At 40.1% G+C, this 14,921-nt stretch overlaps 1 protein-coding gene across 1 annotated transcript in view; it reads left to right on the top strand.

Annotated features, from left to right (window-relative positions):
- The window catches only part of DER1 (DERLIN-1), a 69,325-nt gene extending 54,939 nt beyond the window's left edge, over positions 1-14,386 (top strand). Inside the window, exon 7 of the mRNA XM_089414058.1 lies at positions 13,891-14,386. Within this exon, the coding sequence (XP_089270184.1) occupies positions 13,891-14,002 (112 nt within the window). The 3' untranslated portion in view covers positions 14,003-14,386. The remainder of the gene's footprint in view (positions 1-13,890) is intronic.
- Positions 14,387-14,921: the final 535 nt, after the last annotated feature.

The following is a 14,921-nucleotide window of genomic DNA, read 5'->3' as shown; positions in this document are numbered from 1 at the left end:
TAAGATATTTTTGTAATTGTTTTCAAAGCTTCCCCTCTCCTTATAAAAAGGGGGAAGAAACAATTAACAAAGGTTCCCGAATTATGCATCCAAGAGGCTCGAATTTTGTGGTTCCACATTGGTTCTATTTGCTTGTTCATGAGGGACTTGAGCGATATAAGTGCTGAATGTAAATGGATTGGTGATTTGGACTCGATCTTCGAGGATTAATGAAACTATTATGTTGATTCCTATCAGAGAAATGCACAATATGTTTTCCTCTTTGTATCTCACTTCATGTATGTTTTTCCTCTTTTGAAATTGTGTAATGAAGTTGTTGGTTTCACTCTCTCATGGTTATATGTATGTTGCTGAGTAGTAATAGTCCCTGTGTTAATTGAAGATTTACATGTGTTATTTGATAGCTTACAGTACCTTTATGAGCACAGATTTACTTATGCTGATTAGTGACAAGTGTGTCCATGAGGTATAGAGTATGAGACCTTAATTTGCGCTCCACAATTTCTGTCATTTCACCTCCTCATTCTTTCATACTTCTGCTGGAGCTTGATGCTCAGGATTCTGCATTGTATCCAACCCTTTGCATCGAATTCCCTTCTTTCTTTCCTCTTCATTTTTACTACAACGCCAATATAAGGTTGCCTATTGTTGTGTGTCAACCACCAGAACTAGACATTTCTCTTTGAGGTGAGCTAGATTTACCCCTTGTGTATTCAGATCTATGTATTTGCTTGAGTCTACCTTGATGAAGGACTATTGAATCGAGCCCTTTGATTTATCTTTTTCCAATTATGTGACATATGGAGTGCAATAGAAATCCCTCGTATAATCTTCAAAAGCACTCCTCTCGGATGCCCTAGGCACTGGTCTTCTTTCAGCTCGGAGGCTGCCTCTAGGAGGCGTCTATATCTTCTAAAGCACTTGTGCGACAGGTGATAGAAATAGGTATGAAATCTTTTTGGCGTCTTTTCCAGGGAATGGATTAAAGAATTTTTCCCTTGGGTACGACAAATCTTTACATTTCCTCTGTCAGGTGAGTAAGGGAAGTGTGGGTTGAAGTTCTCTCACCTTGGCGACTCCATTGTCTGAATTTCTTTATAAACACCTTCGCGCCTCCACTGTCCTTATTTTTATCTGATCATCCAGGGTTATAAGAGGCCTGATACCCACTTAGATACATCTCAGCGAAGAATGCCATCTGTCTCTGACCCAGAAAGAATAATATTCAGAAGGATTTGGAAGGAAAAAACCCCAAACACTGGTGCTACTGTCTCTTTGTTTCTTGAAACATCTTCATCTAGCTCACAGAGAGCCATAATTAATTGCTCTGCTTTTCCTCTTAGAGTTTTGGTATATCCTTCAAAAAGTGGTCAGCTACTCAATATCGCCTCCCTAGAAGTCAAGGAAGAGGAAGTTTCAGACCACACCCCTTCTCTCTCATTTCCTCTCCTCCTTGAAGTTGAGGAGGTAAAAGATATACTCCAAAGCAACCCTACCCACATTGTGAACAGTTTCTCATTCCACGGTCAGTTAGTTGTCTCACAATTGGTCATACCTTAGAGACCCCTAATAAATCAAGCACCACCACCTCTGATCCAGATGGCTGTCCCAGGTTTCTTGTTAAACAAATATGCTCCCTTAGACCTACCTCAACCTTTAAATGTTATGCCATAGGACTATCTCAAGCTCTTGCCCAGGTTTAATGAAGAAGCTGACATATCAACGCAGAGACATAGAAATTTTCTGTGCCTTTGCAAAAAATTTGAATGTTGAGCACTAGGACGTAGTGCTAAGGATTTTCGTCCAATCTTTGGATGGGGAAGCCAGGAATGGTTCAAATCCTTGTCGAATGCTTCCATTACCACTTGGGAAGAAATGGAGAATTATTTTATGTAGAAATGGGGAGAGAAGAGAGATCATGGATACATTCTTACTGAGTTCAATGCTATGAAGAAGAAACCTGATGAGGATATCTCAGATTTTATAAAAAGGTTTAATAAATTGTACAATAATCTACCCGTTGAATAGGGAGTTGATGAACAGGTGGAAGATTGCAACATCAGCTTGAAGAACGAACCCCAGATGATCAAGTTGTCAAAAGGTATCCCCCATCAATATAAACAAAGGTACTTAAATCTCTTAAAAACCTATAAAGATGCTTTTACTTGGTCATATGAAGATCTAAAAACTTTTGATACAAATGTTATTCAACATAAGATTCCCTTAAAGAATGGAATGAAGCCTTGTAAGCAGAAACTTAAATAGATCAATCCCCTTTTACTCTCATCCATCGAGAAGGAAGTGAGGAAGTTGCTTCAAGCCAAGATCATTGTACCATTGAGGTACTCAGAGTGGGTGGCAAACCTGGTTCCTGTCAGGAAAAAGAATGGAGAGATAAGACTGTGTGTGGATTTCAGAAACCTCAACAGAGCTTCATTGAAAGACAATTACCCATTGCCGAAAATGGATTATATATTACAGAAGGTAGTTGGCTCAGCTCAGATGTCCATGATGGATGGCTTTTTAGGGTATAATCAGGTAGCAGTGCATCCCGATGATCAGAAGAAAACTACATTCACTACACCTTGGGGGACCTTCATGTATGCAAGAATGCCATTCGACCTTATAAATGTAGGAGCAACCTTCCAAAGGGCAATGGATATAGCTTTCATGGGAGAACAGGACAAATTCGTAGTGGTCTACCTGGATGATATCACAGTTTTCTCTAAAATAGATGAGGAGCATATTGAACATTTGAAACTCACTTTTGAGAAATGCAGGAAGTATGGGCTGTCTCTAAATCCAAAGAAATCTCAGTTCGCTCTGAGCGAAAGGAAGCTGTTGGGGCATATAGAAGCACCAGAGGGGGTGAAGATCGATCCTAAGCATGTGAAAGCCATTAGCCACATTTCCCTACCTAGAAATAAAAAAGAGGTTCAAGTGTTCTTGGGAAGGATTAACTTCTTGAGGAGATTTATACCTAATTATGCAAAGATAGTGAAAGGTATCACGGAAATGTTGAAGAAGGAGAACGAAGTAAAGTGGAGCCCAAATTTCCAGGAATCCTTCTCTAGAATCAATATAGCTTTTACAGAGGTTCCTGTGCTAGTCAGCCCAGATTATTCAATACCATCTTACATCTTTTCTTTTGCCTCCCCTCATACTATAGCCGCTGTGTTATTACAGAAAAATAATGAAGGTCATGAGCAACCTATAGCCTTCTTCAACCAGGTGCTGCGGGAGGTTGAACTGAAATATAATATCTTGGAAAAACAAGCTTATGCCCTGGTCAAAGCTTTGAAGGCCTTAAGAGTGCATGTTTTACACTAACATTGTAGCCTTATGTTCCAAGTTCCAACAAAGGCTGTCAAAGACACCCTGGTGCAAGGGAATAGTGATGGAAAAAGAGATAAGTGGATTGCCAAAATCCAAGAGTATGACATATCAAGCCCACTAAACTCATCAAAGGACTAGGATTGGCCAAAATCTTATCAGATTCTAATTACCAGGCCTTGGGGATTACCCTATTAACTGAAGAAGACGAAGAGGGGACACAACAATCGATGATCAAGACATCAGTCCAAAAAATTCATATCAAATATGAAACATCTGCCTGGTATAAGGATGTCATCCACTATTTGTTATCCTTGAGGTGGCCAGTGAACATGGATAAAACCAAGTATAGAGCATTAATATTACAAGCCCATAAGTTTATTATATCCAATGGGCAACTATACTGGAAAGACCTGGTTGGAATTCTACTTCTGTGTTTGGTAGAAACAAAAACTCAAAGGGTGATTGATGATTTCCATAGTGGCGTTTGTGGGGGCACTATAACTGGAAGACCACTGCGCATAAGATATTGAAAGCAGGATTCTATTGGCCTAAACTATTCAGAGAAGTTCACTCTTATGTTCGGCCTGCCAACAGTGTCAAATGTTCGCCGAGAAGCAGAAATTAGCCCCACTCCCATTAATCCCTGTTTGTATAGAAGAGCCTTTCAGGCAATGGGGATTGGAATTTATCGGAGAGATACACCCCCCTTCTAGCAGCCAACACAAGTGGATACTCACAACCACAAACTATTTCACAAAATGGGTGGAAGCAATCCCAACCTGAAATGCAACTGACACTGTGGTTATAAAATTTCTGGAGTAAAATGTCCTAGTCAGGTTTGGGTGTCCTGTGAAAATTGTGATTGATAATGCTCAAGCTTTCAAGTTTGCAAAATTTATCAACTTTTGTCAGAAATTCAACATTACAGTTGGCCACTCTACTACCTACTATCCTTAGGGAAATAGACTGGCAGAGTCTTCCAACAAAACGATAGTGAGGATCTTGAAGAAAACAATTGTAGAAAGTCAAAGAAATTGGGACTCCCAATTAAAATTTGCCCTATGGGCTAATAGGGTCACTCCTAAAAGATCCACGGGGAAATCTCCTTTCGAATTGGTCTATGGGAAAGCAGCGATATTCCTTATACAACTTACTATGCTGGTTGCCAAGATATTACAAGATGTGGAAGAAGAACCAAACTCCCCGACTCGAAGGATAAATCAACTAGTGGAGCACCAGGAGAACAGAGAACAGGTAAATCACAGGTTAATCAACTATCGACAGAAAATGAAATCTTTGTTTGATAAGAAGGCTAAAGAGAGACCTCTCCAGCTAGGAGATTTAGTTTTGAGGTGAGATGTGAGAAGAGAAGACAAAGGGAAACATGGCAAATTTGATCCCTTATGGTTTGGACCCTTCAAGGTTGCTAAGACAAAGGGAAACAATACTTTCTTGCTGGAAAACTTGGAGGGTGAAATGCTTGAGCTTCCTGTAAATGGGCAATTCCTTAAGCTTTACTTCCAGCACTATGAGGTCCATTTCTCATCCATTGTACATACTAGTTAGCCATTGTAAAATATCAGTATTACTTTCAGTTCTTTATGTTTTTGTTTTTATATACTTGAATAAAATGATTCCATGCCCAATGGATAGAAGGCTACTAGTCTGCAGGTTCTCAACACCTTGCTAGCAAGACACTGTCCCCAATTGGAGCCAATGTTATCACCTACTGCAAAATTGTTCAAATGGTGCCAAATGATGTCAAAAGAATGCAAAAGAGCAGAGAAGTTTGCAGTCATCTTCCAAGCCACAAAAGGACTCAAAGCCCACATCAGACCCTCTCCATTGGAAAGTGCTTTGAACAAGCTTTCCAACGATATGTGGAAGTCCAAAAATGGACTCTTGGATCAAAAGATATGGTCTTCTGAAGTTTCAAGGATTTAAGCCTTAAGAAAGAAGGAATATTGGAGGTCTGATATCGGAGATCGCATATTGAAGGTCGAGCAGCATGACTTATTGGCGCATCGCGTATTAGAGGTCTGATATATCGGAGGTTAGGGCACATCATTGATTGCATATCGGCGATCACACATTAGCGACACCAAGCGGATCGACGATCACACATAGGGGATCCAATGCATTGGAGCAGGCAGATCAGAGCATTAAGCAATATCACAACATCGACGGTCGGCAATCAGAACTTTCGAACGTGACAGTGTTTAAAAGGTTGCGATACACATAAAGTTTCGATATAGTGTAAAATAGCCGGGGTACTGAAATATAAGTTTACAAAGGATTTCATCGCAAAACCAAAGATGGACATGCCCTTTTTTCTCTCCTCTAGGAGGATGCGTGGCGGCACAAGATTGGCTTCGATAAGCAGAAGTGGCGACACCTAGTTGGCTTCGATAAGGACACGTGGCGACACAAGATTGGCTTCGATAAGAACACATGGTAGCTGACGTCAGCATGACGTGGCAGTATAGAAGGACACGTGGTAGACTGTTTTGGCATTTTGAGGGGCCTAAGGGGGTGAACTTAGGAAGTGCCATGTGGAGATGATGACATCATAATCGGAGATCGACGATCAAAGAATGAGCATGTCGCAACTCCCCTATTATGTCCCTGATTGGAAACTACCAATGGAAGGGGCTTTGATATCGGGTTGGCGCATGGTCAAGAGGAATTTATAGAACCAAGGGCACAAATCATTTTACAATGGAAGGATAGCCCCTAGATAGGAACATAAGGCCCTAGCGCCTTAAGGCTAAGCACTAGGTCACAACCCCCGGTCATATGATGAGAAATGCAAAAAGGGGCTAAAACAAAGAAGGCCAAAGGATATCGGAACTCATTGTTTTCACATGATTATTTAAGAGTAAAAGTCCTGATGAGGCAATGCTCCGGTATAGCATTATGACAATGTTATGGGACATGATGGGCTCTGATACTGTTATACAAAGATGGATGAGTCGATAGCTATGATTCCTGAGCAACACAAAGGCCATCATAATTGATTGCTCCTAGCTTCAGAAAATGGGGAGTTAGATCAGTTAAGGTGGTAAACGACAGGCGAACCGACCGAGTAATGAAAGAGGCACTTTGTGGCAGAGATGTGACTTGATCAAAGGCCATCACAGGAAGTGGCATGGAGATATTTAGCTAGAATCATCATTCAGTTTTCCCATGATTTGTTATTCTGTTATGGTTGTATTTTAAAGAAAGGAATCATTCTGTTGCAATGATTTGGGTGAAAGAGCCTTTGCACACCGAGACAACGAGTCGATCAGACAGTTGGAGCTCATGCTAAGATATTTTTGTAATTGCTTTCAAAGCTCCCCTTCTCTTTATAAAATGGGGGAAGAAACAATTAACATAGGTTCTCGAATTCTGCATCCAAGAGGCTCGAATTTTGTGGCTCCACATTGGTTCTATTTCACTGTTCATGAGGGACTTGAGCGATATAAGTGCTGAATGTAAATGGACTGGTGATTTGGACTCAATCTTTGAGGATTAATGAACCTATTCTGTTGATTCCTGAGCAACTAAGTCACCTGACACGGGGATTCGGGACACATAGGATTCAAGATTCGTGGTGTCGGATTCGGACACGCTGACCCCCCAGAACAGGACACATTAGGACACATTATATATTATTTTATTAAAAAATATATATATATATATATATATATATATTAAAATTAGATATTATCATATTTCTTACACAAATTTTAATTAATGATACAAATTTATTGATTTCAAACATTGATCTTCATCTATAGCTATTAGCATGCAGAGTACATACAAAATTCAAATAAATGTCAGTGGTATTGGTCACATAAATGATAAATCTATTAAAAATTTAAATCCTGATTCATAATTCATAACTGAAAGACAACTTACAACTACAAGATAGTAAGATAAACACACTGACAATTGTAGTTTTCTCATTAAGTCATCAAATCAAAATGTGTTACATAGGTAGTGTTGGTGCAATGCCAATGGCAAATAGAAATAGAAAATATAAAACAACTACAGGTATACAAGCCTCAAGGCATCAATCAGCATCAGAATCAGCATCACTGTCCCCATCATCATGGTCCCCACTGCTCTCCTCTGCATCCTCCTCCTCCCTTGTATCCATAGTCGCCTCTACATCTGTTGGTATGGAGGTTGGCCCCTCTAAGTCATCAAATCTAACAGGCTCTAGCATTGGATCATTGAGATCCTAAGTCACCTGACACGAGGATTCGGGACACGTAGGATTCGGGATTCGTGGTGTCGGATTCGGGAAAAGTTGACCCCGGAACAAGACACGGTTAGGACACGTTATATATTATTTTATTAAAAATATATATATATATATATATATATATATTTAAAATATATATATATATATATATATATATCTTAAAAATTAGTTATTAGCATATTTCTTACACAAATTTTAATTAATGATACAAATTTATTGATTTCAAACATAGATCCTCATCTATAGCTATTAGCATGCATAGTACATACAAAATTCAAATAAATGTCAGTGGTACTGGTCACATAAATGATAATTGATAAATGATAAATCTATTAAAAATTTAAATCATGATTCATAAATTATAATTCATAAGTATAACTGAAAGACAACTTACAACTACAAGATACTAAGATAGTAAGATAAACACACTGACAACTGTAGTTTTCTCATTAAGTCATCAAATCAAAATCTGTTACATAGGTAGTGTTGGTGCAATGCCAATGGCAAATAGAAATAGAAAATATAAAACAACTATAAGTCTAGACTCTATAGGTATAAAAGCCTCAGGCCCTCAAGCCATCAATCAGCATCAGAATCAGCATCACTGTCCCCATCATCATGGTCCCCACTGCTCTCCTCTGCATCCTCCTCCTCCCCTGTATCCATAGTCGCCTCTGCATCTGCTGGTATGGAGGTTGAGTCATCAAAACTAATAGGGTCTAGCATTGGATCACCGAGATCCATGTTGGCCAATGCCAACTCAACAGTGGTGTCCAGACCCATATCTTCAGGAAAGACATCCCACATCTTTGTCTTTCCCCTCAACCACTCTTCCCTCTGCCTGTAAATAAGACGAAGGTTGGTGTGCACATACACCATTGTCTCTGCCCTGGACTGCTCAAGCCTGTTCTTCTTCACAGTATGCAAATTCCCATATGTGCTCCAATTCCTCTCGCAACAAGAGGATGAAGTCACCTGAGAGAGGAGCCTCATGGCTAACTGCTGAAGAGGACGGCTTGTTGACCCATGATATGCCCACCAAGAGTAGGGCTTCTTAAGCCCCCTGTCTCTAATCACATCATAACCTGCAAACCCACTAGTGCTAGTGGAAAACTCTGCAAAGGAATCCTCCACCTCAGCAAGCAATGCACTATCCTGAAAAATCCGCTGAAGCGCCTCTTTCCTCCCCTGTGAGATTTCACCATCCATGTGAGGAGGGAATCTGCGGGAAGGTCCACCATTCAGCCACTCATGGCTGTAGTATTTGGGGTTCAATGAGTGAGCCAAACAATGTAAAGGTGTACAATTCTTGTTCCATCCGCGGACAAGAATATCATGTATGGTATCGCAGAAGGCCTCTGGTGATGTCTCATACGGGGGGCACTCACTCTGTAGAATAATGCTCCTCACAGACTCAATCATGGAATCCCATCCCTCATAAACCTCTCCTAGGATGGGTTTGTCTGTATCTGCAACTCGAAGCAAAGAGATGATAGGGTCCATGATCCGAATAATTAGATCTACCCTCTCCCACCAAGCATCATCTAGTACCGTGTCCTTCACTCTTTTAGAGGCTGCCTGATCTGTCTTTCTCCAAAAAGACCAAAACTCAGAAATAACCATGGATCCAAGAGCAGTCTTGACCTCCCTCAACCTCTTCAACATCATGAATGAAGATGCAAACCGTGTATCAGCAATCTTCAACAATGATAGATTGCTGTACTCCTTGTAGATAGTGAGGGCATTTGTATGATTTTGCACAAAGTTACGGATATGTCTTGCATCCTCAATAATGCTTCCAATCCAAAGCACATCAGAAGCAATGGATTTCAGTGCTAAGTTCAATGAATGGACAATGCAAGGTGTCCAAAACACTTGTGGATATTTAGCTTCCACAATCATGCCAGCCGCCTTGCAAACAGGTGCATTATCTGTAATGATTTGCACACAAGAATCAACACCTACCTCTTCAATAACTCTAATAAATAACTCACCCATAAATTGTGCATCCTTGTATTCGCCAAGTGTATCCACTGCTTTCAGGAAAACTGGACCATTCAAGGAAGACACCATGAAGTTGATGATTGGGTGTCGTGCTGGATCTGTCCATCCATCAGAAACAATGCTAACCCCAGATGTTGGCCATGATGCCTTAATAGGCTCGAGCATTTTTTGCACCTCGTTTTTTGCCTTCGTCAACAATGTGGTTCTCAGCTTCTCTGACCCAGGAGGCACATACCCTGCTGGAGCCCCTTGAGTTAGAGCTCGGCACATCTCAACAAATAAAGGTGAACGTGCAACATTAAATGATATGAAGTTTTGATAGAAAAAGAAGGCAATGGTGAGATCAAGCTCGTCCCGTCTCTCTTTTTGGAAAATCCTGTCCATTGGACCAAGTGATCTTCTTTTTAATGCTTGTCCCCCAGTAGAAGTAGAACTCTCAAATGGAAATTTGGAGGTGGCTTTCCTCAAAAATGGAAGGGGGTCTTCATTCTTGCCCTTGGGTGCTTTTGATTTTGAAGCCAGTGCCACATGTTCCATACCAACATTGGCCTCCTTTACCAATTCTTTTCTCTTTGGTTTAGGAATACCTTCACAAGCTGCAATCCCCTTACGAGGTATAGCCAACAAATGTGCTTTCACACGGTGATATGTGCTTGTGAAAGAAATGTTACAAAAGCTGCATTTCCATTGCACATTGCCTCCTCCCTTTCCCTTGCTGTTTGACCCATCCTCTCTTGCGACATATTTCCACAATGGATATTTTTCATTGTCTTTAACTCCTCTTCCCTCAAGATTACTTGCAGCAGACTCTGATGATATTGGGGGAGGAAGAGCATCTCTACCCATGACATTCTTGCCCTTCCTTGCTGCCCCTGCCGTTGATTGAGCCATGTTACCTCAACCTGTAAAAAAATTGAACAAACAGTCAAACTGCTGTAAAAAATTTAAAATGCAAACAACAAAAGAAATGAACAAGAATCAAGTTCAATGAAATCTCAGAGCTTGCTTCAGATAAGGTCGGGTTAGGCCTTGGAAAGACAAGCCAAGTTGCCTTATATAGATGCCTCAGCTTGCCACTGTGTTGCTTCTGTTCTAGGGCCAAAATTTAGGCCTCAGGACCTACATCTAATTCAGAGAAATATACCATCAGAGGGGGCTGAAAATCAGCCTCTGAGGTGGCCAAAAAACCACAGAAAAACCTCAGATGTGTGACCCTGTGAAAGAGTGAAAAAACTTAAGGAAAGAGGGCCAAGACTTTGCCCAGAATTCGCTCTAAGGATGCTCAATGTGCCTCAGAAATCCGAGTTGTGGGGGGCAATTTAAACCTCAGATATTTTGGAGCACGGTGTATTTCTTCACAAAAGGTAAGGTAATAAAGCTAGGAACCTGCTCTACAGCTAAATTTCTGAAGGCTAATAGCCCGCTTGAGCTTACACAAGTGTTTGTTTGTAATGTCATAGGCAGATATTCTTGTACGAGGGTATAGTTCGTGGAACTCCAGGCGGGCACTGCAAGTGTTAGATGAAAAATGCAATCACAACTGAGAGTATGATGTCAAAAAATGCTTTTATCTGAACCTGTTGGTTTCTGAGACCACGCAAACCCCAACAAAATAGTGTATATTGTAACCACTCCCTGGCAGCATAAAACAAGTAAAATCTCTCAACTTCCCTTCATGTATGACAGACTTTAGGCAACTACATTATGATTTGAGCTTCCCTTCACTTGTCAATATATCATACAAAGAAAGATCATAGAATAAACATTGTGGAGTAAATATCCTTAATAATGGCTGGAGATGCGGCCATTCCGTTATCAATCGTTGGCTATTGATAAGTTGCAACTAGTTGGCCATGGCGTGAATCGTTCAGCAAACTAACCTTAAAGTTTAAACCTGCAAATTGCAATGCGCTCCAAATCGCTGTTACTCGGCTCCAAATCGCTCCAAATGGATGTTAAGGTTGCAAATGCGGTCAAATGGGAACTATAACAGCGAACTTAAACCTACAGCCGGCGGAAAAACGAATCCGAAACCAGGACTCCTCTCCAAAATCGCGACACGTTTTCCATTTTTTCTGACTCGCTCATGACACGGCGACTCCCGATATGACACGACGAGTCATGGAAATATGACACGTGTCCGGACAGAATCGTGTCCGATTCGTCCGATTCGGGATTCGTCTAGGGGTTTGGACGAATCCGGTTTCATAGGAGATCCATGTTGGCCAATGCCAACTCAACAGTGGTGTCCAGACCCATATCATTAGGAACAGTGTTACCTGGGAGCGGGAGCGACATATTCAGAAGCTCTTGGTTTGGTGCTCTTGATTAAATACGAGTTCCATACCCTAATACATGACAAAATTCAATGGAAACATTGCAATCCCCCAATCCTAAAATCCTGAAAAACTGATAAGTCTGCTGGATTTTGAATGAAATCTAAAATTCTACTTTCTCCATATGAAATCCAATGAGGCCATTTTATGGTAATGTTAAAAATTTAAGTAAAAGGATGAAAATGAAGATTAAGGAGAATGTCACTTTTACTTTAAGAATTTAACATTACCATGAATAGCATATCAATACTAGGGCCTAGACTTGATCATGAAGCTGCCAAAATGCTCTACTCCTTGCTGCAACAGCACAAATCACTTGCCAAATGAAAATTTTAATGAGCAAACACGCCCTTTTCTTTCCCGCACTGAGCTTAGCGAGTCCTGGAAACCGGACACGTGTCCTAAAATTGCGACACGCCCCTGAAAATCGCGACACGCCCTCGGACACGACGTGTCCTATGATTTGGACACGAATCCAGACCGAATCGTGTCGGATTCGCCGGATTTGGGATTCGCAGGGGGTTTAGGACGAATCCGGTGACTTAGCTGAGCAATGTGCAATATGTTTTCCTCTTTTTATCTCATTTCATGTATGCTTTTCCTCCTCTGAAGTTGTGTAACAAAGCTGCTGATTTCACTCTCTCATGGTTATATGTATGCTGCTTAGTAATAGTCCCTGTGTTAATTGAAGATTTACATGTGTTATTTGATAGCTTACAGTACCTTTATAATCACAGATTTACTTATGCTGATTAGTGATAAGTGTGTCCATGAGGTATAGAGTATGAGACCTTAATTTGCGCTCCACAATTTCTGTCATTTCACCTCCTCATTCTTTCATACTTCTGCTGGAGCTTGATGTTCAGGATTTTGTGTTGTATCCTGCCTTTTGCATCGAATTCCCTTATTTCTTTCCTCCTCTTCATTTTTACTACAACGCCAATATAAGGTTGCCTATTGTTGTGTGTCGGCCACCAGAACCAGACATTTCTCTTTGAGATGAGCCAGATTTACCCCCTGTGTATTCAGATCTATGTATTTGCTTGAGTCTACCTTGATGAAAGACTATTGAATCAAGCCCCTTGAATTATCCTTTTCCAATCACGTGACATATGGAGTGCAGCGGAAATCCCTCATATAATCTTCAAAAGTTCTTCTCTCGGATGCCCTAGGCACTGGTCTTCTTTCAACCCAGAGGCTGTCTCTAGGAGGCTTCTATATCTTCTGAAGCACTTGTGCGAGAGGTGATAGAAAAAGCTACAACACTGACCACCCCTTAGCTTTCCATCCTTCTTGAGGTCATGTATCACAACCCACACTTATTGTGGAGTGATGAAATACTGAAAACTGAATTAATCTGGAATTTCTAATAACGAGTCTTAGCATAAAGATCATCCACTTGAGATGTTCTTCTTATCCAGTAAAAATGAGTTCTTGTAGTGCTGATTTCAAATCATGAACCTTACAAGGATGATTGAATGATTGAATGATTAGGGATACACTATTACTTAAAACCTCTATGACACTAGTTTTCTTCAATCCAGTTCCAGTTACAAACCTAATCTTGAGAGGACTGTAGTTTTATATGATGGTGAGGCATGGAAATCTGATGATGCCAACGATCTAGTTAGACAGTTTGAATCCTTAAAAACTGAATAATATTATATTTTTCAACTTATGCAACTCTACATTATGAGAATATTCAAAATTAACAAGGACTTCTGTGCTTACTTTCCTAAGCTCTGCGATTATTTAATCCTTCTCTCCCACCTTCAACCTCAGAATTTTCATAGGATACTCCTTGATTGTTCATGTCTGACCCCATTGAAAAATCATTACTTTATCCATGGTAGCAATTTAGGCCTGTATTCACATAACAAGGAACTACTTATTTTGCTTATATTTTCCGAGCAGATATTTGATGTAATAGCTCTTTTGAAATTACCTTAAGAAATAATGCAGACACAAGATTGTTGCACGTTGGAATGTAGGAGTTCAAGCCACCAATCCTGTACGAGTGGAACCAACAGCAGGCACAGCATTCAGAGGAAGAAGCTACAGGATTGGCCGTTAACCTTTGTTTGAACAGCAGACATTTTGTTCATCAAGAATTGAGTTTGGTTTGTTCTCTTTGAGCAATTTTGAGACGATACTAAAGGGGCTGGATTTTTCATCCATAGTTTCACGTTGGATACGTGACCGTAGTTTTTCATTTTCATATTACCAAAACATTAGAATTAGTTTGATTAACATGTTCCTTGTTTTAAAGGCGTTTTCTGCTCAGTTGATAACAATGTACACTAATGAATTTGATATTCTTTTGATGAAGGTTCGGTTCAGAAAATGTTTCTGGAACATCAAGGAATTTCCAGAGCATTTTATTTACTTAATGATGGTATTGACCCGTTTTAAAAAATTTCAGTGATATGCACAAAGTCTTCCCTTCAATTATGTTTTATGTTGGTAGCTTTGCTGCTATACCTTAAACTACAATTAATAGTGAACTTGTAACCCTGTTGTACAAAAAGTGAATTTCATCATTCACATGGTTGCCTTACCTGTTAATCCCTAAACTTAGGTTACAATTCTTGTGAGTTGGCCCTTATTTTTATTTGAAGATAATAGTTATGATACGCCGGAATAATATGATGAGCTATTATGGGTGATTGTAGGCTCACACTAAAGCAATAAGATCAAAAGATATTGTGATTTACAATGTATAGGAGAGTACATAAAAATGTACTCGCGGATGCATTTTTCGATGGTCGTGATAACTTTTATGTACTCGCGGATGCATTTTTCGATGGTCGTGATAACTTTCATACACGCGTCTAAAATTGAGGTTGATAGTCTCTACTATGTGATCACAGTTATGATATGCTGGAATAATATGATGAATTGGTTTAGGTGATTGTGGCCTTACAATATGGTGTTCCCTTGTGACGGTGTATCATGGGTAAGAAACAAATAAAGCAATAATATGAAAAGATATT

The sequence above is a fragment of the Pinus tabuliformis genome, chromosome 6 (genome assembly GCF_031772625.1).
Source record: "Pinus tabuliformis cultivar Carrire ecotype Pingquan chromosome 6, CPIR1, whole genome shotgun sequence".
Classification (NCBI taxonomy): domain Eukaryota; kingdom Viridiplantae; phylum Streptophyta; class Pinopsida; order Pinales; family Pinaceae; genus Pinus; species Pinus tabuliformis.
The sequence above is the reverse complement of the archived record's forward strand: the minus strand, read 5'-3'. Positions and strand labels throughout refer to the sequence as shown.